General features: G+C 36.6%; 1 protein-coding gene across 1 annotated transcript in view; it reads right to left on the reverse strand.

Moving 5' to 3' along the window:
• Window positions 1-27,309, reverse strand: part of LOC144436685 (uncharacterized) — a 69,128-nt gene extending 41,819 nt beyond the window's left edge. The window contains exons 1-11 of the mRNA XM_078125532.1: window positions 27,122-27,309; window positions 26,594-26,693; window positions 25,610-25,771; window positions 24,404-24,571; window positions 23,546-23,674; window positions 20,271-20,433; window positions 18,983-19,101; window positions 18,294-18,611; window positions 17,362-17,682; window positions 16,645-16,908; window positions 15,965-16,111 (exon numbers count right to left, since the gene is read on the reverse strand). Coding sequence (XP_077981658.1) covers window positions 15,965-16,111; window positions 16,645-16,908; window positions 17,362-17,682; window positions 18,294-18,611; window positions 18,983-19,101; window positions 20,271-20,433; window positions 23,546-23,674; window positions 24,404-24,571; window positions 25,610-25,771; window positions 26,594-26,693; window positions 27,122-27,307 — 2,077 coding nt within the window. The 5' untranslated portion in view covers window positions 27,308-27,309. The remainder of the gene's footprint in view (window positions 1-15,964; window positions 16,112-16,644; window positions 16,909-17,361; window positions 17,683-18,293; window positions 18,612-18,982; window positions 19,102-20,270; window positions 20,434-23,545; window positions 23,675-24,403; window positions 24,572-25,609; window positions 25,772-26,593; window positions 26,694-27,121) is intronic.
• Window positions 27,310-27,582: the final 273 nt, after the last annotated feature.

Here is a 27,582-nt window from a genome sequence, read left to right on the forward strand (position 1 = left end):
TCACTTAATGCTACGGCAGGATGTATTCATTCAATGATATCTGACCGATGTATTCTGACTTTCTGTGGGTTATCACTTAATGCTATGGCAGGATGTATTCATTCAAGGATATCTGACCGATGTATTCTGACTTTCTGTGGGTTATCACTTAATGCTACGACAGGATGTATTCATTCAATGATATCTGACCGATGTATTCTGACTTTCTGTGGGTTATCACTTAATGCTATGGCAGGATGTATTCATTCAATGATATCTGACCGATGTATTCTGACTTTCTGTGGGTTATCACTTAATGCTACGGCAGGATGTATTCATTCAATGATATCTGACCGATGTATTCTCACTTTCTGTGGGTTATCACTTAATGCTACGGCAGGATGTATTCATTCAATGATATCTGACCGATGTATTCTGACCTTCTATGGGTTATCACTTAATGCTACGGCAGGATGTATTCATTCAATGATATCTGACCGATGTATTCTGACTTTCTGTGGGTTATCACTTAATGTTATGGCAGGATGTATTCATTCAATGATATCTGACCGATGTATTCTGACTTTCTGTGGGTTATCACTTAATGTTATGGCAGGATGTATTCATTCAATGATATCTGACCGATGTATTCTGACTTTCTGTGGGTTATCACTTAATGCTACGGCAGGATGTATTCATTCAATGATATCTGACCGATGTATTCTGACTTTCTGTGGGTTATCACTTAATGCTACGACAGGATGTATTCATTCAATGATATCTGACCGATGTATTCTGACTTTCTATGGGTTATCACTTAATGTTATGGCAGGATGTATTCATTCAATGATATCTGACCGATGTATTCTCAGGTTATCACTTAATGCTACGGCAGGATGTATTCATTCAATGATATCTGACCGATGTATTCTGACTTTCTATGGGTTATCACTTAATGCTACGGCAGGATGTATTCATTCAATGATATCTGACCGATGTATTCTCACTTTCTGTGGGTTATCACTTAATGCTACGGCAGGATGTATTCATTCAATGATATCTGACCGATGTATTCTCACTTTCTGTGGGTTATCACTTAATGCTACGACAGGATGTATTCATTCAATGATATCTGACCGATGTATTCTGACTTTCTGTGTGTTATCACTTAATGCTACGACAGGATGTATTCATTCAATGATATCTGACCGATGTATTCTCACTTTCTGTGGGTTATCACTTAATGCTACGGCAGGATGTATTCATTCAATGATATCTGACCGATGTATTTTGACTTTCTGTGGGTTATCACTTAATGCTACGACAGGATGTATTCATTCAATGATATCTGACCGATGTATTCTCAGGTTATCACTTAATGCTACGACAGGATGTATTCATTCAATGATATCTGACCGATGTATTCTCACTTTCTGTGTGTAATCACTTAATGCTACGGCAGGATGTATTCATTCAATGATATCTGACCGATGTATTTTGACTTTCTGTGCGTTATCACTTAATGCTACGGCAGGATGTATTCATTCAATGATATCTGACCGATGTATTCTGATTTTCTGTGGGTTATCACTTAATGCTACGACAGGATGTATTCATTCAATGATATCTGACCGATGTATTCTGACTTTCTGTGGGTTATCACTTAATGCTACGGCAGGATGTATTCATTCAATGATATCTGACCGATGTATTCTCAGGTTATCACTTAATGCTACGACAGGATGTATTCATTCAATGATATCTGACTGATGTATTCTCACTTTCTGTGGGTTATCACTTAATGCTACGACAGGATGTATTCATTCAATGATATCTGACCGATGTATTCTGACTTTCTGTGGGTTATCACTTAATGCTATGGCAGGATGTATTCATTCAATGATATCTGACCGATGTATTCTGACTTTCTGTGGGTTATCACTTAATGTTATGGCAGGATGTATTCATTCAATGATATCTGACCGATGTATTCTCACTTCCTGTGGGTTATCACTTAATGTTATGGCAGGATGTATTCATTCAATGATATCTGACCGATGTATTCTCACTTTCTGTGGGTTATCACTTAATGTTATGGCAGGATGTATTCATTCAATGATATCTGACCGATGTATTCTCACTTTCTGTGGGTTATCACTTAATGTTATGGCAGGATGTATTCATTCAATGATATCTGACCGATGTATTCTGACTTTCTGTGGGTTATCACTTAATGCTACGGCAGGATGTATTCATTCAATGATATCTGACCGATGTATTCTGACTTTCTGTGGGTTATCACTTAATGCTACGACAGGATGTATTCATTCAATGATATCTGACCGATGTATTCTGACTTTCTATGGGTTATCACTTAATGTTATGGCAGGATGTATTCATTCAATGATATCTGACCGATGTATTCTCAGGTTATCACTTAATGCTACGGCAGGATGTATTCATTCAATGATATCTGACCGATGTATTCTGACTTTCTATGGGTTATCACTTAATGCTACGGCAGGATGTATTCATTCAATGATATCTGACCGATGTATTCTCACTTTCTGTGGGTTATCACTTAATGCTACGGCAGGATGTATTCATTCAATGATATCTGACCGATGTATTCTGACTTTCTGTGGGTTATCACTTAATGCTACGACAGGATGTATTCATTCAATGATATCTGACCGATGTATTCTGACTTTCTGTGGGTTATCACTTAATGCTACGGCAGGATGTATTCATTCAATGATATCTGACCGATGTATTCTCAGGTTATCACTTAATGCTACGACAGGATGTATTCATTCAATGATATCTGACCGATGTATTCTCACTTTCTGTGGGTTATCACTTAATGCTACGACAGGATGTATTCATTCAATGATATCTGACCGATGTATTCTGACTTTCTGTGGGTTATCACTTAATGCTACGACAGGATGTATTCATTCAATGATATCTGACCGATGTATTCTGACTTTCTGTAGGTTATCACTTAATGCTACGACAGGATGTATTCATTCAATGATATCTGACCGATGTATTCTGACTTTCTGTGGGTAATAACTTAATGCTACGGCAGGATGTATTCATTCAATGATATCTGACCGATGTATTCTGACTTTCTGTGGGTTATCACTTAATGCTACGGCAGGATGTATTCATTCAATGATATCTGACCGATGTATTCTGACTTTCTGTGGGTAATCACTTAATGCTACGGCAGGATGTATTCATTCAATGATATCTGACCGATGTATTCTGACTTTCTGTGGGTTATCACTTAATGCTACGGCAGGATGTATTCATTCAATGATATCTGACCGATGTATTCTGACTTTCTGTGGGTTATCACTTAATGCTATGGCAGGATGTATTCATTCAATGATATCTGACCGATGTATTCTGACTTTCTGTGGGTTATCACTTAATGTTATGGCAGGATGTATTCATTCAATGATATCTGACCGATGTATTCTGACTTTCTGTGGGTTATCACTTAATGCTACGGCAGGATGTATTCATTCAATGATATCTGACCGATGTATTCTGACTTTCTGTGGGTTATCACTTAATGCTACGGCAGGATGTATTCATTCAATGATATCTGACCGATGTATTCCGACTTTCTGTGGGTAATCACTTAATGTTATGGCAGGATGTATTCATTCAATGATATCTGACCGATGTATTCTGACTTTCTGTGGGTTATCACTTAATGTTATGGCAGGATGTATTCATTCAATGATATCTGACCGATGTATTCTGACTTTCTGTGTGTAATCACTTAATGCTACAACAGGATGTATTCATTCAATGATATCTGACCGATGTATTCTGACTTTCTGTGGGTTATCACTTAATGTTATGGCAGGATGTATTCATTCAAGGATATCTGACCGATGTATTCTGACTTTCTGTGGGTTATCACTTAATGTTATGGCAGGATGTATTCATTCAATGATATCTGACCGATGTATTCTGACTTTCTGTGGGTTATCACTTAATGCTACGGCAGGATGTATTCATTCAATGATATCTGACCGATGTATTCTGACTTTCTGTGGGTTATCACTTAATGCTACGGCAGGATGTATTCATTCAATGATATCTGACCGATGTATTCCGACTTTCTGTGGGTAATCACTTAATGTTATGGCAGGATGTATTCATTCAATGATATCTGACCGATGTATTCTGACTTTCTGTGGGTTATCACTTAATGTTATGGCAGGATGTATTCATTCAATGATATCTGACCGATGTATTCTGACTTTCTGTGTGTAATCACTTAATGCTACAACAGGATGTATTCATTCAATGATATCTGACCGATGTATTCTGACTTTCTGTGGGTTATCACTTAATGTTATGGCAGGATGTATTCATTCAAGGATATCTGACCGATGTATTCTGACTTTCTGTGGGTTATCACTTAATGTTATGGCAGGATGTATTCATTCAATGATATCTGACCGATGTATTCTGACTTTCTGTGTGTAATCACTTAATGCTACGACAGGATGTATTCATTCAATGATATCTGACCGATGTATTCTGACTTTCTGTGGGTTATCACTTAATGTTATGGCAGGATGTATTCATTCAAGGATATCTGACCGATGTATTCTGACTTTCTGTGGGTTATCACTTAATGCTATGGCAGGATGTATTCATTCAATGATATCTGACCGATGTATTCTGACTTTCTGTGTGTAATCACTTAATGCTACGGCAGGATGTATTCATTCAATGATATCTGACCGATGTATTCTGACTTTCTGTGGGTTATCACTTAATGCTATGGCAGGATGTATTCATTCAAGGATATCTGACCGATGTATTCTGACTTTCTGTGGGTTATCACTTAATGCTACGACAGGATGTATTCATTCAATGATATCTGACCGATGTATTCTGACTTTCTGTGGGTTATCACTTAATGCTATGGCAGGATGTATTCATTCAATGATATCTGACCGATGTATTCTGACTTTCTGTGGGTTATCACTTAATGCTACGGCAGGATGTATTCATTCAATGATATCTGACCGATGTATTCTCACTTTCTGTGGGTTATCACTTAATGCTACGGCAGGATGTATTCATTCAATGATATCTGACCGATGTATTCTGACCTTCTATGGGTTATCACTTAATGCTACGGCAGGATGTATTCATTCAATGATATCTGACCGATGTATTCTGACTTTCTGTGGGTTATCACTTAATGTTATGGCAGGATGTATTCATTCAATGATATCTGACCGATGTATTCTGACTTTCTGTGGGTTATCACTTAATGTTATGGCAGGATGTATTCATTCAATGATATCTGACCGATGTATTCTGACTTTCTGTGGGTTATCACTTAATGCTACGGCAGGATGTATTCATTCAATGATATCTGACCGATGTATTCTGACTTTCTGTGGGTTATCACTTAATGCTACGACAGGATGTATTCATTCAATGATATCTGACCGATGTATTCTGACTTTCTATGGGTTATCACTTAATGTTATGGCAGGATGTATTCATTCAATGATATCTGACCGATGTATTCTCAGGTTATCACTTAATGCTACGGCAGGATGTATTCATTCAATGATATCTGACCGATGTATTCTGACTTTCTATGGGTTATCACTTAATGCTACGGCAGGATGTATTCATTCAATGATATCTGACCGATGTATTCTCACTTTCTGTGGGTTATCACTTAATGCTACGGCAGGATGTATTCATTCAATGATATCTGACCGATGTATTCTCACTTTCTGTGGGTTATCACTTAATGCTACGACAGGATGTATTCATTCAATGATATCTGACCGATGTATTCTGACTTTCTGTGTGTTATCACTTAATGCTACGACAGGATGTATTCATTCAATGATATCTGACCGATGTATTCTCACTTTCTGTGGGTTATCACTTAATGCTACGGCAGGATGTATTCATTCAATGATATCTGACCGATGTATTTTGACTTTCTGTGGGTTATCACTTAATGCTACGACAGGATGTATTCATTCAATGATATCTGACCGATGTATTCTCAGGTTATCACTTAATGCTACGACAGGATGTATTCATTCAATGATATCTGACCGATGTATTCTCACTTTCTGTGTGTAATCACTTAATGCTACGGCAGGATGTATTCATTCAATGATATCTGACCGATGTATTTTGACTTTCTGTGCGTTATCACTTAATGCTACGGCAGGATGTATTCATTCAATGATATCTGACCGATGTATTCTGATTTTCTGTGGGTTATCACTTAATGCTACGACAGGATGTATTCATTCAATGATATCTGACCGATGTATTCTGACTTTCTGTGGGTTATCACTTAATGCTACGGCAGGATGTATTCATTCAATGATATCTGACCGATGTATTCTCAGGTTATCACTTAATGCTACGACAGGATGTATTCATTCAATGATATCTGACTGATGTATTCTCACTTTCTGTGGGTTATCACTTAATGCTACGACAGGATGTATTCATTCAATGATATCTGACCGATGTATTCTGACTTTCTGTGGGTTATCACTTAATGCTATGGCAGGATGTATTCATTCAATGATATCTGACCGATGTATTCTGACTTTCTGTGGGTTATCACTTAATGTTATGGCAGGATGTATTCATTCAATGATATCTGACCGATGTATTCTCACTTCCTGTGGGTTATCACTTAATGTTATGGCAGGATGTATTCATTCAATGATATCTGACCGATGTATTCTCACTTTCTGTGGGTTATCACTTAATGTTATGGCAGGATGTATTCATTCAATGATATCTGACCGATGTATTCTCACTTTCTGTGGGTTATCACTTAATGTTATGGCAGGATGTATTCATTCAATGATATCTGACCGATGTATTCTGACTTTCTGTGGGTTATCACTTAATGCTACGGCAGGATGTATTCATTCAATGATATCTGACCGATGTATTCTGACTTTCTGTGGGTTATCACTTAATGCTACGACAGGATGTATTCATTCAATGATATCTGACCGATGTATTCTGACTTTCTATGGGTTATCACTTAATGTTATGGCAGGATGTATTCATTCAATGATATCTGACCGATGTATTCTCAGGTTATCACTTAATGCTACGGCAGGATGTATTCATTCAATGATATCTGACCGATGTATTCTGACTTTCTATGGGTTATCACTTAATGCTACGGCAGGATGTATTCATTCAATGATATCTGACCGATGTATTCTCACTTTCTGTGGGTTATCACTTAATGCTACGGCAGGATGTATTCATTCAATGATATCTGACCGATGTATTCTGACTTTCTGTGGGTTATCACTTAATGCTACGACAGGATGTATTCATTCAATGATATCTGACCGATGTATTCTGACTTTCTGTGGGTTATCACTTAATGCTACGGCAGGATGTATTCATTCAATGATATCTGACCGATGTATTCTCAGGTTATCACTTAATGCTACGACAGGATGTATTCATTCAATGATATCTGACCGATGTATTCTCACTTTCTGTGGGTTATCACTTAATGCTACGACAGGATGTATTCATTCAATGATATCTGACCGATGTATTCTGACTTTCTGTGGGTTATCACTTAATGCTACGGCAGGATGTATTCATTCAATGATATCTGACCGATGTATTCTGACTTTCTGTGGGTTATCACTTAATGCTACGGCAGGATGTATTCATTCAATGATATCTGACCGATGTATTCCGACTTTCTGTGGGTAATCACTTAATGTTATGGCAGGATGTATTCATTCAATGATATCTGACCGATGTATTCTGACTTTCTGTGGGTTATCACTTAATGTTATGGCAGGATGTATTCATTCAATGATATCTGACCGATGTATTCTGACTTTCTGTGTGTAATCACTTAATGCTACGACAGGATGTATTCATTCAATGATATCTGACCGATGTATTCTGACTTTCTGTGGGTTATCACTTAATGTTATGGCAGGATGTATTCATTCAAGGATATCTGACCGATGTATTCTGACTTTCTGTGGGTTATCACTTAATGTTATGGCAGGATGTATTCATTCAATGATATCTGACCGATGTATTCTGACTTTCTGTGTGTAATCACTTAATGCTACGACAGGATGTATTCATTCAATGATATCTGACCGATGTATTCTGACTTTCTGTGGGTTATCACTTAATGTTATGGCAGGATGTATTCATTCAAGGATATCTGACCGATGTATTCTGACTTTCTGTGGGTTATCACTTAATGCTATGGCAGGATGTATTCATTCAATGATATCTGACCGATGTATTCTGACTTTCTGTGTGTAATCACTTAATGCTACGGCAGGATGTATTCATTCAATGATATCTGACCGATGTATTCTGACTTTCTGTGGGTTATCACTTAATGCTATGGCAGGATGTATTCATTCAAGGATATCTGACCGATGTATTCTGACTTTCTGTGGGTTATCACTTAATGCTACGACAGGATGTATTCATTCAATGATATCTGACCGATGTATTCTGACTTTCTGTGGGTTATCACTTAATGCTATGGCAGGATGTATTCATTCAATGATATCTGACCGATGTATTCTGACTTTCTGTGGGTTATCACTTAATGCTACGGCAGGATGTATTCATTCAATGATATCTGACCGATGTATTCTCACTTTCTGTGGGTTATCACTTAATGCTACGGCAGGATGTATTCATTCAATGATATCTGACCGATGTATTCTGACCTTCTATGGGTTAGCACTTAATGCTACGGCAGGATGTATTCATTCAATGATATCTGACCGATGTATTCTGACTTTCTGTGGGTTATCACTTAATGTTATGGCAGGATGTATTCATTCAATGATATCTGACCGATGTATTCTGACTTTCTGTGGGTTATCACTTAATGTTATGGCAGGATGTATTCATTCAATGATATCTGACCGATGTATTCTGACTTTCTGTGGGTTATCACTTAATGCTACGGCAGGATGTATTCATTCAATGATATCTGACCGATGTATTCTGACTTTCTGTGGGTTATCACTTAATGCTACGACAGGATGTATTCATTCAATGATATCTGACCGATGTATTCTGACTTTCTATGGGTTATCACTTAATGTTATGGCAGGATGTATTCATTCAATGATATCTGACCGATGTATTCTCAGGTTATCACTTAATGCTACGGCAGGATGTATTCATTCAATGATATCTGACCGATGTATTCTGACTTTCTATGGGTTATCACTTAATGCTACGGCAGGATGTATTCATTCAATGATATCTGACCGATGTATTCTCACTTTCTGTGGGTTATCACTTAATGCTACGGCAGGATGTATTCATTCAATGATATCTGACCGATGTATTCTCACTTTCTGTGGGTTATCACTTAATGCTACGACAGGATGTATTCATTCAATGATATCTGACCGATGTATTCTGACTTTCTGTTTGTTATCACTTAATGCTACGACAGGATGTATTCATTCAATGATATCTGACCGATGTATTCTCACTTTCTGTGGGTTATCACTTAATGCTACGGCAGGATGTATTCATTCAATGATATCTGACCGATGTATTTTGACTTTCTGTGGGTTATCACTTAATGCTACGACAGGATGTATTCATTCAATGATATCTGACCGATGTATTCTCAGGTTATCACTTAATGCTACGACAGGATGTATTCATTCAATGATATCTGACCGATGTATTCTCACTTTCTGTGTGTAATCACTTAATGCTACGGCAGGATGTATTCATTCAATGATATCTGACCGATGTATTTTGACTTTCTTTGGGTTATCACTTAATGCTACGGCAGGATGTATTCATTCAATGATATCTGACCGATGTATTCTGACTTTCTGTGGGTTATCACTTAATGCTACGACAGGATGTATTCATTCAATGATATCTGACCGATGTATTCTGACTTTCTGTGGGTTATCACTTAATGCTACGGCAGGATGTATTCATTCAATGATATCTGACCGATGTATTCTCAGGTTATCACTTAATGCTACGACAGGATGTATTCATTCAATGATATCTGACCGATGTATTCTCACTTTCTGTGGGTTATCACTTAATGCTACGACAGGATGTATTCATTCAATGATATCTGACCGATGTATTCTGACTTTCTGTGGGTTATCACTTAATGCTATGGCAGGATGTATTCATTCAATGATATCTGACCGATGTATTCTGACTTTCTGTGGGTTATCACTTAATGTTATGGCAGGATGTATTCATTCAATGATATCTGACCGATGTATTCTCACTTCCTGTGGGTTATCACTTAATGTTATGGCAGGATGTATTCATTCAATGATATCTGACCGATGTATTCTCACTTTCTGTGGGTTATCACTTAATGTTATGGCAGGATGTATTCATTCAATGATATCTGACCGATGTATTCTCACTTTCTGTGGGTTATCACTTAATGTTATGGCAGGATGTATTCATTCAATGATATCTGACCGATGTATTCTGACTTTCTGTGAGTTATCACTTAATGCTACGGCAGGATGTATTCATTCAATGATATCTGACCGATGTATTCTGACTTTCTGTGGGTTATCACTTAATGCTACGACAGGATGTATTCATTCAATGATATCTGACCGATGTATTCTGACTTTCTATGGGTTATCACTTAATGTTATGGCAGGATGTATTCATTCAATGATATCTGACCGATGTATTCTCAGGTTATCACTTAATGCTACGGCAGGATGTATTCATTCAATGATATCTGACCGATGTATTCTGACTTTCTATGGGTTATCACTTAATGCTACGGCAGGATGTATTCATTCAATGATATCTGACCGATGTATTCTCACTTTCTGTGGGTTATCACTTAATGCTACGGCAGGATGTATTCATTCAATGATATCTGACCGATGTATTCTGACTTTCTGTGGGTTATCACTTAATGCTACGACAGGATGTATTCATTCAATGATATCTGACCGATGTATTCTGACTTTCTGTGGGTTATCACTTAATGCTACGGCAGGATGTATTCATTCAATGATATCTGACCGATGTATTCTCAGGTTATCACTTAATGCTACGACAGGATGTATTCATTCAATGATATCTGACCGATGTATTCTCACTTTCTGTGGGTTATCACTTAATGCTACGACAGGATGTATTCATTCAATGATATCTGACCGATGTATTCTGACTTTCTGTGGGTTATCACTTAATGCTACGGCAGGATGTATTCATTCAATGATATCTGACCGATGTATTCTGACTTTCTGTGGGTTATCACTTAATGCTACGGCAGGATGTATTCATTCAATGATATCTGACCGATGTATTCCGACTTTCTGTGGGTAATCACTTAATGTTATGGCAGGATGTATTCATTCAATGATATCTGACCGATGTATTCTGACTTTCTGTGGGTTATCACTTAATGTTATGGCAGGATGTATTCATTCAATGATATCTGACCGATGTATTCTGACTTTCTGTGTGTAATCACTTAATGCTACGACAGGATGTATTCATTCAATGATATCTGACCGATGTATTCTGACTTTCTGTGGGTTATCACTTAATGTTATGGCAGGATGTATTCATTCAAGGATATCTGACCGATGTATTCTGACTTTCTGTGGGTTATCACTTAATGTTATGGCAGGATGTATTCATTCAATGATATCTGACCGATGTATTCTGACTTTCTGTGTGTAATCACTTAATGCTACGACAGGATGTATTCATTCAATGATATCTGACCGATGTATTCTGACTTTCTGTGGGTTATCACTTAATGTTATGGCAGGATGTATTCATTCAAGGATATCTGACCGATGTATTCTGACTTTCTGTGGGTTATCACTTAATGCTATGGCAGGATGTATTCATTCAATGATATCTGACCGATGTATTCTGACTTTCTGTGTGTAATCACTTAATGCTACGGCAGGATGTATTCATTCAATGATATCTGACCGATGTATTCTGACTTTCTGTGGGTTATCACTTAATGCTATGGCAGGATGTATTCATTCAAGGATATCTGACCGATGTATTCTGACTTTCTGTGGGTTATCACTTAATGCTACGACAGGATGTATTCATTCAATGATATCTGACCGATGTATTCTGACTTTCTGTGGGTTATCACTTAATGCTATGGCAGGATGTATTCATTCAATGATATCTGACCGATGTATTCTGACTTTCTGTGGGTTATCACTTAATGCTACGGCAGGATGTATTCATTCAATGATATCTGACCGATGTATTCTCACTTTCTGTGGGTTATCACTTAATGCTACGGCAGGATGTATTCATTCAATGATATCTGACCGATGTATTCTGACCTTCTATGGGTTATCACTTAATGCTACGGCAGGATGTATTCATTCAATGATATCTGACCGATGTATTCTGACTTTCTGTGGGTTATCACTTAATGTTATGGCAGGATGTATTCATTCAATGATATCTGACCGATGTATTCTGACTTTCTGTGGGTTATCACTTAATGTTATGGCAGGATGTATTCATTCAATGATATCTGACCGATGTATTCTGACTTTCTGTGGGTTATCACTTAATGCTACGGCAGGATGTATTCATTCAATGATATCTGACCGATGTATTCTGACTTTCTGTGGGTTATCACTTAATGCTACGACAGGATGTATTCATTCAATGATATCTGACCGATGTATTCTGACTTTCTATGGGTTATCACTTAATGTTATGGCAGGATGTATTCATTCAATGATATCTGACCGATGTATTCTCAGGTTATCACTTAATGCTACGGCAGGATGTATTCATTCAATGATATCTGACCGATGTATTCTGACTTTCTATGGGTTATCACTTAATGCTACGGCAGGATGTATTCATTCAATGATATCTGACCGATGTATTCTCACTTTCTGTGGGTTATCACTTAATGCTACGGCAGGATGTATTCATTCAATGATATCTGACCGATGTATTCTCACTTTCTGTGGGTTATCACTTAATGCTACGACAGGATGTATTCATTCAATGATATCTGACCGATGTATTCTGACTTTCTGTGTGTTATCACTTAATGCTACGACAGGATGTATTCATTCAATGATATCTGACCGATGTATTCTCACTTTCTGTGGGTTATCACTTAATGCTACGGCAGGATGTATTCATTCAATGATATCTGACCGATGTATTTTGACTTTCTGTGGGTTATCACTTAATGCTACGACAGGATGTATTCATTCAATGATATCTGACCGATGTATTCTCAGGTTATCACTTAATGCTACGACAGGATGTATTCATTCAATGATATCTGACCGATGTATTCTCACTTTCTGTGTGTAATCACTTAATGCTACGGCAGGATGTATTCATTCAATGATATCTGACCGATGTATTTTGACTTTCTGTGGGTTATCACTTAATGCTACGGCAGGATGTATTCATTCAATGATATCTGACCGATGTATTCTGACTTTCTGTGGGTTATCACTTAATGCTACGACAGGATGTATTCATTCAATGATATCTGACCGATGTATTCTGACTTTCTGTGGGTTATCACTTAATGCTACGGCAGGATGTATTCATTCAATGATATCTGACCGATGTATTCTCAGGTTATCACTTAATGCTACGACAGGATGTATTCATTCAATGATATCTGACCGATGTATTCTCACTTTCTGTGGGTTATCACTTAATGCTACGACAGGATGTATTCATTCAATGATATCTGACCGATGTATTCTGACTTTCTGTGGGTTATCACTTAATGCTATGGCAGGATGTATTCATTCAATGATATCTGACCGATGTATTCTGACTTTCTGTGGGTTATCACTTAATGTTATGGCAGGATGTATTCATTCAATGATATCTGACCGATGTATTCTCACTTCCTGTGGGTTATCACTTAATGTTATGGCAGGATGTATTCATTCAATGATATCTGACCGATGTATTCTCACTTTCTGTGGGTTATCACTTAATGTTATGGCAGGATGTATTCATTCAATGATATCTGACCGATGTATTCTCACTTTCTGTGGGTTATCACTTAATGTTATGGCAGGATGTATTCATTCAATGATATCTGACCGATGTATTCTGACTTTCTGTGGGTTATCACTTAATGCTACGGCAGGATGTATTCATTCAATGATATCTGACCGATGTATTCTGACTTTCTGTGGGTTATCACTTAATGCTACGGCAGGATGTATTCATTCAATGATATCTGACCGATGTATTCTGACTTTCTGTGGGTTATCACTTAATGCTACGACAGGATGTATTCATTCAATGATATCTGACCGATGTATTCTGACTTTCTATGGGTTATCACTTAATGTTATGGCAGGATGTATTCATTCAATGATATCTGACCGATGTATTCTCAGGTTATCACTTAATGCTACGGCAGGATGTATTCATTCAATGATATCTGACCGATGTATTCTGACTTTCTATGGGTTATCACTTAATGCTACGGCAGGATGTATTCATTCAATGATATCTGACCGATGTATTCTCACTTTCTGTGGGTTATCACTTAATGCTACGGCAGGATGTATTCATTCAATGATATCTGACCGATGTATTCTCACTTTCTGTGGGTTATCACTTAATGCTACGACAGGATGTATTCATTCAATGATATCTGACCGATGTATTCTGACTTTCTGTGTGTAATCACTTAATGCTACGACAGGATGTATTCATTCAATGATATCTGACCGATGTATTCTCACTTTCTGTGTGTAATCACTTAATGCTACGGCAGGATGTATTCATTCAATGATATCTGACCGATGTATTTTGACTTTCTGTGGGTTATCACTTAATGCTACGGCAGGATGTATTCATTCAATGATATCTGACCGATGTATTCTGACTTTCTGTGGGTTATCACTTAATGCTACGACAGGATGTATTCATTCAATGATATCTGACCGATGTATTCTGACTTTCTGTGGGTTATCACTTAATGCTACGGCAGGATGTATTCATTCAATGATATCTGACCGATGTATTCTGACTTTCTGTGGGTAATCACTTAATGCTACGGCAGGATGTATTCATTCAATGATATCTGACCGATGTATTCTCAGGTTATCACTTAATGCTACGACAGGATGTATTCATTCAATGATATCTGACCGATGTATTCTCACTTTCTGTGGGTTATCACTTAATGCTACGACAGGATGTATTCATTCAATGATATCTGACCGATGTATTCTGACTTTCTGTGGGTTATCACTTAATGCTATGGCAGGATGTATTCATTCAATGATATCTGACCGATGTATTCTCACTTCCTGTGGGTTATCACTTAATGTTATGGCAGGATGTATTCATTCAATGATATCTGACCGATGTATTCTCACTTTCTGTGGGTTATCACTTAATGCTACGGCAGGATGTATTCATTCAATGATATCTGACCGATGTATTCTCACTTTCTGTGGGTTATCACTTAATGTTATGGCAGGATGTATTCATTCAATGATATCTGACCGATGTATTCTGACTTTCTGTGGGTTATCACTTAATGCTACGGCAGGATGTATTCATTCAATGATATCTGACCGATGTATTCTGACTTTCTGTGGGTTATCACTTAATGCTACGGCAGGATGTATTCATTCAATGATATCTGACCGATGTATTCTCACTTTCTGTGGGTTATCACTTAATGCTACGACAGGATGTATTCATTCAAGGATATCTGACCGATGTATTCTGACTTTCTGTGGGTTATCACTTAATGCTACGGCAGGATGTATTCATTCAATGATGAAATATGCATAGTTCAGTGCTCACAAACCCCACTAACAGTTAGTATTTCAAATAGCACAAATCAGAACATGTTACTATGTGTTGGCAAATTATATCGTCACACAGTATCATAGATACTCACCATTTTCTTCATATACCCCAAAGTACCACATCAACCTGCGTTGTATTCTGTACTTATAGCGATATGTTACAACAGGTGCAGCCAGAATCAATGCCAAGCTGACAGAAGCAACCAGCACCCCAATCACGACATACTTGTTGAAGCTGTCTGTAAATTAAAAAAATAACGCCAATGGCATTGTAGCACAACTGTATTTGGCTGTTGCTATGGGCGTGGTCTTGTTTCTAGACATATCTGCTTACATTTTTTGAATGTTTACTTGCTTGCCTATTAATCCCTGTTATTATCTTTACATATACACCATCAATTGACTGTTGCTATGGGCAAATTGGTAAAAAACTTGTATGTACAGTGAAATTGAATCAAAAATAGAATACACTGTAGAGTTAAATAGAATGCACTATAGAGGTAAATAGAATGTAATGTAGAGTTAAATAGAATGCACTATAGAGGTAAATAGAATGTAATGTAGAGTTAAATAGAATGAAATGTAGAGTTAAATAGAATGTAATGTAGATTTATATAGAATGAAATGTAGAGTTAAATAGAATGAAATTAAACAGAAACAATCAAGAAAGTAATGTTACAAGTTGGTAAACATGTAACTTGAGCCAGAAAATCATAATCTTAATTAAAATGGTTTAGTGACATGTCACTAGTATTCAGAGATGTTTTCATACCCACTACAATTTCAACTCCAATTGTATTTGAGCCGATACCAACTTCATTTTCAGCAGAACAGGTGACAGACAGTTGTGACTGTTTCCATTGGATGTTATTTAGAGTATAAGCGTCACCATGGTGTCCCTTAATGTGTATTCCATCAATTGTCCAATTGAATGATGTAATGTTGTTGGGATTGGCTTCTACTTGACATGTAAAGGTGACATCATCACCTTTCTTTGGTGCTAGTGGTGAATATGTAATGTCAACTCTTGGTTTATCTAGAAGTATATAAAAGGAATATCGTAACAGAATATTGTTAATATGTCTCCTAAAGAAAAAGTTCCGTCCAGCATATTTCTGTTTTTAGTACACTTGTATTGATTACTGCTTCCAACTTACATATGATTTTAGGTGATAAAATGTCACCTTGGTAACTTGTATTGCACTTGACATGTGTTCAGCAATTTTGGACATCTCCTGCAAGGGTTTATGGGAAAACCTCTGGCAATGACATCACATTTACCACAACCTATTTGTCTTTGGTTTTAAGAGCTACATGTATAGAGGACTTAAATTAATCAGCAAATATAGCTGCAGCAAAAAACAGGGCCTGGTGGTGTCTTGTTGAACACAACATATAATGACAGATGTTTCAAAGTTATTTTATGACAAAAACCATTAAATTTGATAAGGGATGAAAGCATTAAAGGAACAATTATGATATAACTCACATTTCACATCCACCAGTGTGACCGACGTCTGTTCTTCATATCCCAAAATCTCGCTACCAGCTTTACAAGTCACATTTGAACCAATATCACTGTGTTTTGGATGCAAAGTGATCACACTGACAGTATTCATGCTATTCCTAGTACCAACTTCCAAATGTGTTGTCACATTTTCAGTCACTAATTCACCATTTTTATACCATCGTATTGAAGCTGGTGGATTACCATTGTCTGCCCGGCAGGTAGCGGTGACAGGTACATCAGCAAGAAATGCCAAACTTGTAAAGTAATAAGCCTCTTCTATTACTGGGGACTTTGCTTTCTCTATAGAAACAACAAACATAAAACTTAAAATTGTATTTCATGTCGAAGTGCATACACGTTATCAAACTTCTCAGCTTCAGTATTCATATTCATTTTGTGCCTTATCTTGGTCATATAGTACTAGTGTTCTAACCCTGAATATTTATCATCATATAGTACTAGTTCTAACCCTGAATATTTATCATGCATTCCTCAGTGTTTTCTCTACATTTCTCACTGTCAGGTTCATCAGGTGCATTATTAAAATGCCTATTACTAAATAAAACATCTAAACTTGTCCCCAAGCTTTTCTTGGCAATATATCACTGGAGCCATGGACTTCACAGACCATTTTTCTTATTAATGATATTTTCTTCTTGTATTGTTATTATCTTATGTTTCTGGTGGAAATAAATTCAATTTAATTCAATTCATGTCTAGGGGGCTCAAGCGATAGTGAAATTGTGGACTTCAGTTTCACACAAAAATTTGTGAAAATGTGTACTCTAAACACAGTTTCTCAATGAAAGTCTACTAATCCTTTGTGTTTGTACATTTAAGTAGTGTGCATTGAGAATGAAATGGCATGGTCTATGGAGGTTAAAATTGTAGCATGCAAGTCTACTACTTACCCAGTACAGTAATTTGTGCGTATCTAGACACGATTGCTTTTTGATCAAATCCAGGACCAGCCACACAATAATATTCTCTATCATCTTCAGCTTGTACATTTTGAATTATCAAATCAAAGTTGCCACTCTCATCATCCCAATCAACAGTGAAGCGACCTTTGGCCCACTCAGCTATGACATCTGCATCAGCCAATAGCATGTTGGTATCAACATACCAAGCAAGTTTTCCTACTCTATTGACAACTTTGCATTGAAGTATGATGTCACTTCCTGTCTGTGTAACTACATCATCTGGCTGTGTAACAAAATGTTGTGGATCTGAAAATTTATGAAAGTTATTTTCTTATTACATTATGAAGTCAGGTTGTTGTCTACAATGTACCACTTTGTGATATCCCAGTATTCAACTTTACACAATAAACAAAAGTACTACTGAACAAATGTTACCTCCATTCCACGTACTACATTACTGCATAAGCCGTACTTTGAAAGATTTGTTGTTGTTTGCACTCCACAGCAATTCAACAATGTCAATTCTAGTCACTCTACATATCTCCTAGAACATCCATCCTTCAAAATATTGCCATGTATCACAATTGATTTTCGAAATTCGTATCAAGAAGTTTTAATTAATATTTTCATTGTTAACATATGTGGTCACATATTATTAATTCTAAGAGATCCCTTACCTGTTGAATTTAGATGATATATCTTGGTGTATGTCTTGTCTGCTGTGTCTTCAATAGTGCACTTGTACTCCCCAGTATCACCTAGATCAACTTGTGTGATTTCTAGTTCAAGGACGTCACTGTGAGAGAAGGATAAATTTTACAGCAACATTATTACTGCACAAATCTACAAACAACACTTGTCTGGTCATTTATAAAACAGAATTAACTGTTGACTGTATGTAAGCTTTTAATTAGAACTACAATTCTAATGTTAAGGTGGTCTACCTCTGGGACCAAAACATTGCCAATGATAGCTTGTTCCTGGTAGTTTGGAAATTATAAAGTAAATTTGAGGGCTCACTGACTTGTTTTCACGGAAATTGATGGTATTTTATTTTTTCAAAGAGTTAATATAGTGTTTGGTGACCATATAGAGTGACTCATTTTGACCTCTTTTTTTAAAAAGACTATAGAGTGTCACTAAATTTTGACCTGAATTTGGGTTTGGGTTTTCTTGCCTAGAGTAACAGCAAATGTTCCAAGGAGTACTATGTTAAGTACAACTGATACAAAACAGTTCGTGAAAGTCGTAACTGGAGAGCAAGGCTAAATTAAAAAAAATTCATGATAGTCCTAAAAGGCAATAGGCTGAAGGAGGACAAGAAAGGGGTCTTATTATATACAATAATTTTTGTATATCCTTTCATTCTGAAGTATTTTTATCCATCAAATCAGCCTGACACAAAGATGAAGAAACTAGTGTCAATTGGTTGAATTTGATTCATAGGCAATACAGCAGAAACATGGTTGGTATGGTGTTTTCCCTTATGGGCAGCTAGGATATGATTTACATAAAGATAGACACATTTAAAACCAAAACTAACAGTAATGGAGCAACACACATGGGACAGCATCCTGTATCTATGATAACATTGACAAGTGATAAATACGGCTAATTCTTTTACAGTGCAGTGGAAATAACTTCTGCTGCAATAATAACAAACGGACTTGATGATTTTAATGGCAATTAATCGATTGTTTACTTTCTGACTGATAAGCAACAGGATTACCTGTCTGCATCTACAGTCCAATCTGGTATTTTGTGTTAGAAGCTATGTCTTTTGGAGTAAAATATGTGATGACTCATAAATGAAACTCCATACGCACCCTGGTTCCATTGTGATAACTTAAACATGGTGACCTTATTAGTTGTAAAAAATCATACCCTGGGAAAATGGCTTCTATTTAGAGTCATGAATAATGCATTCCAAGACTGAAAATCCCCTACTTGGTGTGTTGTACTTACTTCAAAAGACGTATTGTGTGTCTGTCTGTCTGTTTGAGTTGGTTAACTCCTTTGGTCCAGGTCATGACCTTTGCAGTCATTCCATATGCTGTACATGTCAATGTAACATTACCAGTGTAGAAAAGCTTTTCTGGAGATTGTGTGATTTCCACCATCGGATCAACTGTTCAAAAAGATAACATTCAATACGGCAGGAAATGTTTTTGCAACTCATATCATATTTCTGTTTTCAATACAGGTTTAGGTGTGTGAATGCCATTAGCAACTAGAGCACCGTGTGATTGTACATGAATTTGAAGCAATACTAGAACGACTGCTTTGTCAACTATAACCAAAAAATTGACTAGTTCACAACACGTCAGGCTGGAAAAGTACCTTATTTGAAGGTCATATTATATCTCTTATTGTTCTTCACTTTATTTTCAAACTTTACACCACTGTTCTATATATGTTGTTTGAGATGACAAAATTATCATTTTAGCATAACTGAAATGAAGTTGTATATAAGCATGTATTGAAGTGAAGTGTGTGTGTGTGTGTGTGTAAACAACTTAAAAGCCAAAAAACGAAGGACTGATTGTCATGATATTTGGTGGGTTTATTACCTTGGGTGTCTAGTTGGGAAATTGTTCAAGTCAAAATGATCTTACCACTGGTGTGTGATTTGGGTAAAAAAATGTGACTTTTGGTAAAAAACTTAAAGGAAAAATACCGCCAATGGCGTTGTAGCACAACTGTACAGTTTTTAAAAATGTTTATCCATATGGTAGTCCATGCTAACAATAAGTGTTCATTTGGTGAATGACTATCCAGTTGCCTATCCAATCATGTTGCTATCTTTACGATATATGCTATCATTTGGCTGTTGCTATGGGCGTGGTCATGTTGTTAGATATATTTGCATACATTTTTTGAATGTTTATTCAATTGTCTATTAATTGCCATTGTTATCTTCGCAATATATGTGATCATTAGGGTGTTGCTATGGGCGTGGTCTTGTTGCTAGGCACACTTGCATACATTTTTTGAATATTTATTCATTTGTCTTCTATTCCTGTTGTTATCTTTGCAATATATGTGATTATTTGGCTGTTGCTATGGGCGTGGTCTTGTTGCTAGGCAAATTTACATACATTTTTTGAATGTGTATTTAATTGTCTATTAATCCCTATTGTTATCTTCGCAATATATGTGATAATTTGGCTGTTGCTATGGGCGTGGTCTTGTTGCTAGCAAATTTACATACATTTTTTGAATGTTTATTCGTTTGTCTTTCTATTCATGTTGTCATCTTTGCAATCTACGTGATTATTTGGCTGTTGCTATGGGCGTGGTCTTGTTGCTAGGCAAATTTACATACATTTTTTGAATGTATATTCAATTGTCTATCAATCCCTGTTATCTTTGTGAAATACATGACCGTTTGGCTGTTGCTATGGGCGTGGTCATGGTTGCAAGGGATATTTGCATACATTTTTTTGAATGTTTACTCATTTGCCTACCGGATGATGTTGTTATTTTACCAAAATATACTGCCATTTGATTGTTGCTAAGGGCGTGGTCATGGTCGCTAGGGCCAATTTTGTCTAAATGTTTTGAAGAAAATGTGCAGAATAACACTTTCAGAAACATCTCACCAAGTTTCAGACTCGGTGACCAAGTACTTTTTGAGATATAAGTTTTTGACCATAAATGAACATTTTTACACCTAATTTGCATATCACTCATGGAATCATTGTATGCTTAAAATTTCTTCGTCCATACATCCCTAGATGCATTCCCATTAAATTTCAGCCCAATCTGCTCAGTAGTTTTGGAATTATAGATTTTCAACCAAAAAGACACATTTGTAGCCCTAATTTGCATATCACTGATGGAATCATCATGTCATGAACAAATCTTACACCCCCTTAAGAATCTTCCCACCAAATTTCGCACAATCTGCCCAGTAGTTTCTGAGTTTAAGTTTTTTGACCAAACATCACATTTTTTTACCCAAATCACACACCTGTGATGCGATCATTTTGATTTGAACAATTTCACAACTAGACACCCAAGGTAATGGACCCACCAAATATCATGGCAATCGGTTCAGCGGTTTTTGAATTAAGTTGTTTACACACACACACAGACAGACAGACAGACAGACAGACGCCGGGCGATCCCTATAGCACTACTGAACCTCAGTTCAGTTGTGCTAAAAAACTACCTGGCAGTTTGGTCTGCAATTTGGTAGGAATATTTTAAGGGTGTTTAGATTAAGAATTGTTCATGACATGATGATCCCATCAGTGATATGCAAATTAGGTATAAAATGTGTATTTTTGGTAAAAAAATCTATAATTCCAAAACTACTAAGTAGATTGGGCTGAAATTTGATGGGAACCTTCTTAGTGGTGTTTAGATTAAGAATTGTTCATAAGTCTAAAATGTGTCTTTTTGGTCAAAAATCTATAATTCCAAAACTACTGAGCAGATTAGGCATGAATTTAATGGGATGCATCTTGGGATGTGTAAATGAAGCTGTATTTACAACATGATGATCCCATCAGTGATATGTAATTAGGTCTAAAAATCTCAATTTTGGTCAAAAACATATCTTGAAACTGGGAAGTTTCTGGAGGTGTTATTCTGCAGTTATTGTTGAAAACATTTTGGCACAATTGGTCCTAGCAACCATGACCACACCCTTAGCAACAGTGAAAAGATGCATATTATAAAGCTAACAACAGAAATGGGTAGGTAAGGGAAGAAATATTCAAAAGAATGTGAAAATATGCCTAGCAACAGGACCATGCCCATAGCAATGGCTAAATGATTGTTTATATAGCAATGAAAACTGGAAAAGGTAGACAAATTAATAAAAATTCCAAAAATGTATGCAAATACACATAGCAACAAGACCACACCCATAGCATCAGCCAGCTACAGTTGTGCTATAGTGGCATTCACAGTATTTTACAATTTGTTAAGTTTTATATTAGTCTTCAAATCAAAATGAGTGCACCATACATGTGCGATTTTAGTACATATGTCTTTTATGGTGAACAAAATGTAACTCAAAAGTACCGACAGCCGATTGGTCTGATTGGTGGGGATGTTCCTAGGGGTGTCTAGATAAACAATTGTTCAAGACATGATGACTCCATTGTTAACGCTTGGAATGTTTCTAGGGGTATGTACATAAAGAAATACTAGTATCTATGACCCAACTGTTGATGACAGGAAATAATGAACTAATGAGAATTAGAGATAAAATACATAGTATTACTTACTAATACTACAGTCGTCGCCTTTCCAACCCTTCACACAGAAACATTCACCATTGAAATAATGACAAGTTGCACCATTTATACAAGAACAGTTTTGACTACAGTCACCTCCATATTTACCTGATGGACACCCTACATCATATGAACAAAAAAACACATATACATTGATTCGCAGGTTTAATACTATGGTAAGGAAACGTGCCAAGTGAAAGCACAGAAGTCTGTGATGAAAACAAACTTCCTAGTTAGGTATTAGTAAACTGAGATGAAGTCTAGGTTATTGGAAAGTGAGTTACAGAGTCAGGTTTTTTCTCTTAAATTTATGTGCTTATTTATTATTCGTTTGGATAGGATCTTATGTGATTACTTAAAAACGATGTTGGCCAAAATTCTGACATGACGGCTTTGCAGCTGCCTTCTTTTGATCGACAGATTGCTGGTGATGGAGTGCCATAATTATTTATGCTAATTTAAGTTTAACCCATTCTTAATTGCTCTTGAGTAATCAATGTCAGTATCTTTGTGTGACTTTTTTGAAAGTTGAAGTTTGAATGTTTTACTGTAGCGAGTCCACATACCATAGTTATATTAAGGCAGTTCAGTATACAGTTCAAATAGCTAGACCTGTGTTCACTTTATCAAGTACATGTATGCTATAATGATAGTTTCAAGTTTTGAATTCAGGTGTAAGACATACATCAAGCTGTTGTTCATAATCATACTGCAACTGGTCATATGCCAGGTCTGGGTTGGCCAATCTAAACAGAATAATGTCCACTTATCTACATTCTTGGCCAAACAGTTGTTATGTCGTCCCTTACCATAACTATCAGTATCTGAACACATATGGATTACAATTACCTTTAAGGTTTATTACGAAGTCAACATTTACACCTGGATATCGACGACCAAAGTATGTTGGTTGACAGATCAGCAGTAAACCATTCACGTGTAAAAACTTCTCAAAGTGAAAGCGAAGTACAAGGCCTCTCTCTAACCACGAACTTGGCAATGGGTGATCTGTATTAACTAAATGTAAGGTAGTAATATACATTAACCATGTTCTATGTTAAGATTTTTGATTTCACGTCAAAATGAATACTCAGTCTTGCTGAGTGGCAGACATCTGAGATTGAGATATCGATAGTGAAATGAAATGGTTAACTTATGTTATTATATATTCCTATGTAAATTTTCATTAGAACCGATCGATGTAGTAGTTTTCGTAGTATCGTATTGACAGACACGTTCATACATCAACACATAAATAAATAAATAAATAAATAAATAAATAAAAACATGCAGCCAGACAGACAGACAAATCAACGATAGAACATACCGTTCCAACGAAAGTTAAGAACACACCACAGTACTTCTCTCCCTAGCCTGCCTGTTTACTTTAAGGACTAACGCTACTAAACTATTTCCGCTATCCTAGCTCATGATTATTTAATTTGTCTACAAAAAGTCTGCTGATCTGTTGGTATTATTTAAGCCATGCCCTGGCAAAAAAATTAACATAGAATAGAATAGAATATTTCCTATATAACCTATCATGAAAACAACTAATTATGGATTCACGATGTGACCTGATTGCGATTTAAGGATGTACAAATGTGTATTTGACCAATCAGGTTCTATGAAGGAATGCCAGGAAAATACCAGCGATTGTAAAATGATTTGTAGACAAGGTGGCTGAGCAAAAATCAGAATGTCAGTTAGGATAGCGAAAGTGGTATAGTAGCGTTAGTTCTTCAAATCTACAGTTACCTTATTCTCTCCTGGGTTCTTTCCCTTCAATCTCAATTTTATAATTGCAGAATTTGTGAATAGATATAGAGATGTGCATGACTAGTAACACTATAATATGTGACTCAACACGAATGAACCATAAGCTCGCACTCAGTAATTCAATCTCCTTGTTTTGTTATTCTAAACAACTGTATGACTGTATAGTCTACCAGACAACTGTGCATGCTATCATGTATATCGTGTCTTTACAAATAATTATCAGTCCGAGTCTGCTTTCAATAATATTGAACTTAACACTACCAATTGTATACCTACCTATTGAACGATCATTTGGGTCACCAACTCTCACGATGGTTACTTGCATTAAAAGTTGTACACTTGTATCAATATGGGTGCAGGTTATATTTATGTGGTCATGATTGATGAAACCATCTACATATGGTGACCAATAACCATGCAAATAGATGTCCAATGCACCTGGGAAGATGAATATATGTTCATAATCTATTTTTCGACTTCATGAAAAAAAACCACTTTCTTATTTTATTGGAAATAATACATACTTCTAAGATCTCTCTGTCCCCCCTCTCTCTCTCTCTCTCTCTCTCTCTCTCTCTCTCTCTCTCTCTCTCTCTCTCTCTCTCTCTCTCTCTCTCTCTCTCTCTCTCTCTCTCTCTCTCTCTCTCTCTCTCTAACTCATATTATTGTGCAACTGGATAAGATTGCAGTTTTTCAAACAGATCTTATTAATGTAGTTATGACAAATGAATTATAACTTTAACCCAAAGCTAAAAAAAAACCTAAAACGCCTCTACCACAAGTACAAACGAGTCTTGACTGCACTTGCACTTAGAGAACTTAAACGCCTCTAACACAAGTACAAACGAGTCTTGACTGCACTTGCACTTAGAGAACTAAAACGCCTCTACCACAAGTACAAACGAGTCTTGACTGCACTTGCACTTAGAGAACTAAATTGCCTCTACCACAAGTACAAACGAGTCTTGACTGCACTTGCACTTATAGAGAACTAAAACGCCTCTACCACAAGTACAAACGAGTCTTGACTGCACTTGCACTTAGAGAACTAAATTGCCTCTACCACAAGTACAAACGAGTCTTGACTGCACTTGCACTTATAGAGAACTAAAACGCCTCTACCACAAGTACAAACGAGTCTTGACTGCACTTGCACTTATAGAGAACTAAAACGCCTCTACCACAAGTACAAACGAGTCTTGACTGCACTTGCACTTAGAGAACTAATTTATAAGTTCTACAGCGGAAACAGATACCTACAAGCATCTGCAGTGAAGGCCAAATACGAAAAATCTCCTAGTATTTCTTCATTTATGGGTGGTGGAGGTTCCATTACAGTTAACGATACAACTTGATTCAGCTATGCATAATAGAGAAAAAATAGGCAATGGTATGAAAAAGTTAGGAGTGTATCAATACATTGGGACCAAACAGTTTTGACCTCATGTAATGGGTCACATCGGCATATGAAATCATTGTACTCATATATTACAATGGAATACTGCTTGCAATCACAGTACTTGTAAGACTAAATATTTAGTGGTGTAAAGTTTACGTACACATGGATATCTTTCTGAAGTTTCGCTGAAAAAAAAAACCGACAAGAAATCCAAAGTTTTTTTTTTTTTTACAAGAACACAAATACTAACAAAATGTACATGCGCTTGAAGGATGTTGACTGTGATACAACAGGCTTGGGCCCGGGCTAGATACATTACGCAGAAGTGTTTACTTGGATACCTTGATTTTCAAAAACAAGATCTCGGATTGTCTCTATAACAAACTTACCCTGTCAGGGTCTATATCAGTTTCATTTCTGTGGGTTACGTTTTTGTAACATGACCAGTCAAACCGCTCTTCTAAGACGCCACCACTGATATAAATGAACAATCCGATAAGTATTGCTGCAGCTTGGTATATATTCGTCATCATAGTGTCTTTTATTCTATGAAAATCAACAAATAGTAAATGCATATTTAAAATGTCTAGTACCGTTTGTGATATGAGAAAACCATAGCTAGGAGCCAGGTCTGAAGTATATGATCGCTAAAATGTATTAGAATATGATTTAAGTGTGTGTGTGTGTGTGTGTGTGTGTGTGTGTGTGTGTTATGCATTAGAATGTGTGTACGTGAGAACGCTGGAACCATTCGTACTTTCGGGTATCATTTCGTCGGAAATGGATGAAAGGAAATATCCTTCATGAACGGATATTTATCATATCGTTGCCGTTTTAAGGGACCGGTCAG

Source organism: Glandiceps talaboti, chromosome 6, assembly GCF_964340395.1.
Source record: "Glandiceps talaboti chromosome 6, keGlaTala1.1, whole genome shotgun sequence".
NCBI classification, from domain to species: Eukaryota; Metazoa; Hemichordata; class Enteropneusta; family Spengelidae; genus Glandiceps; species Glandiceps talaboti.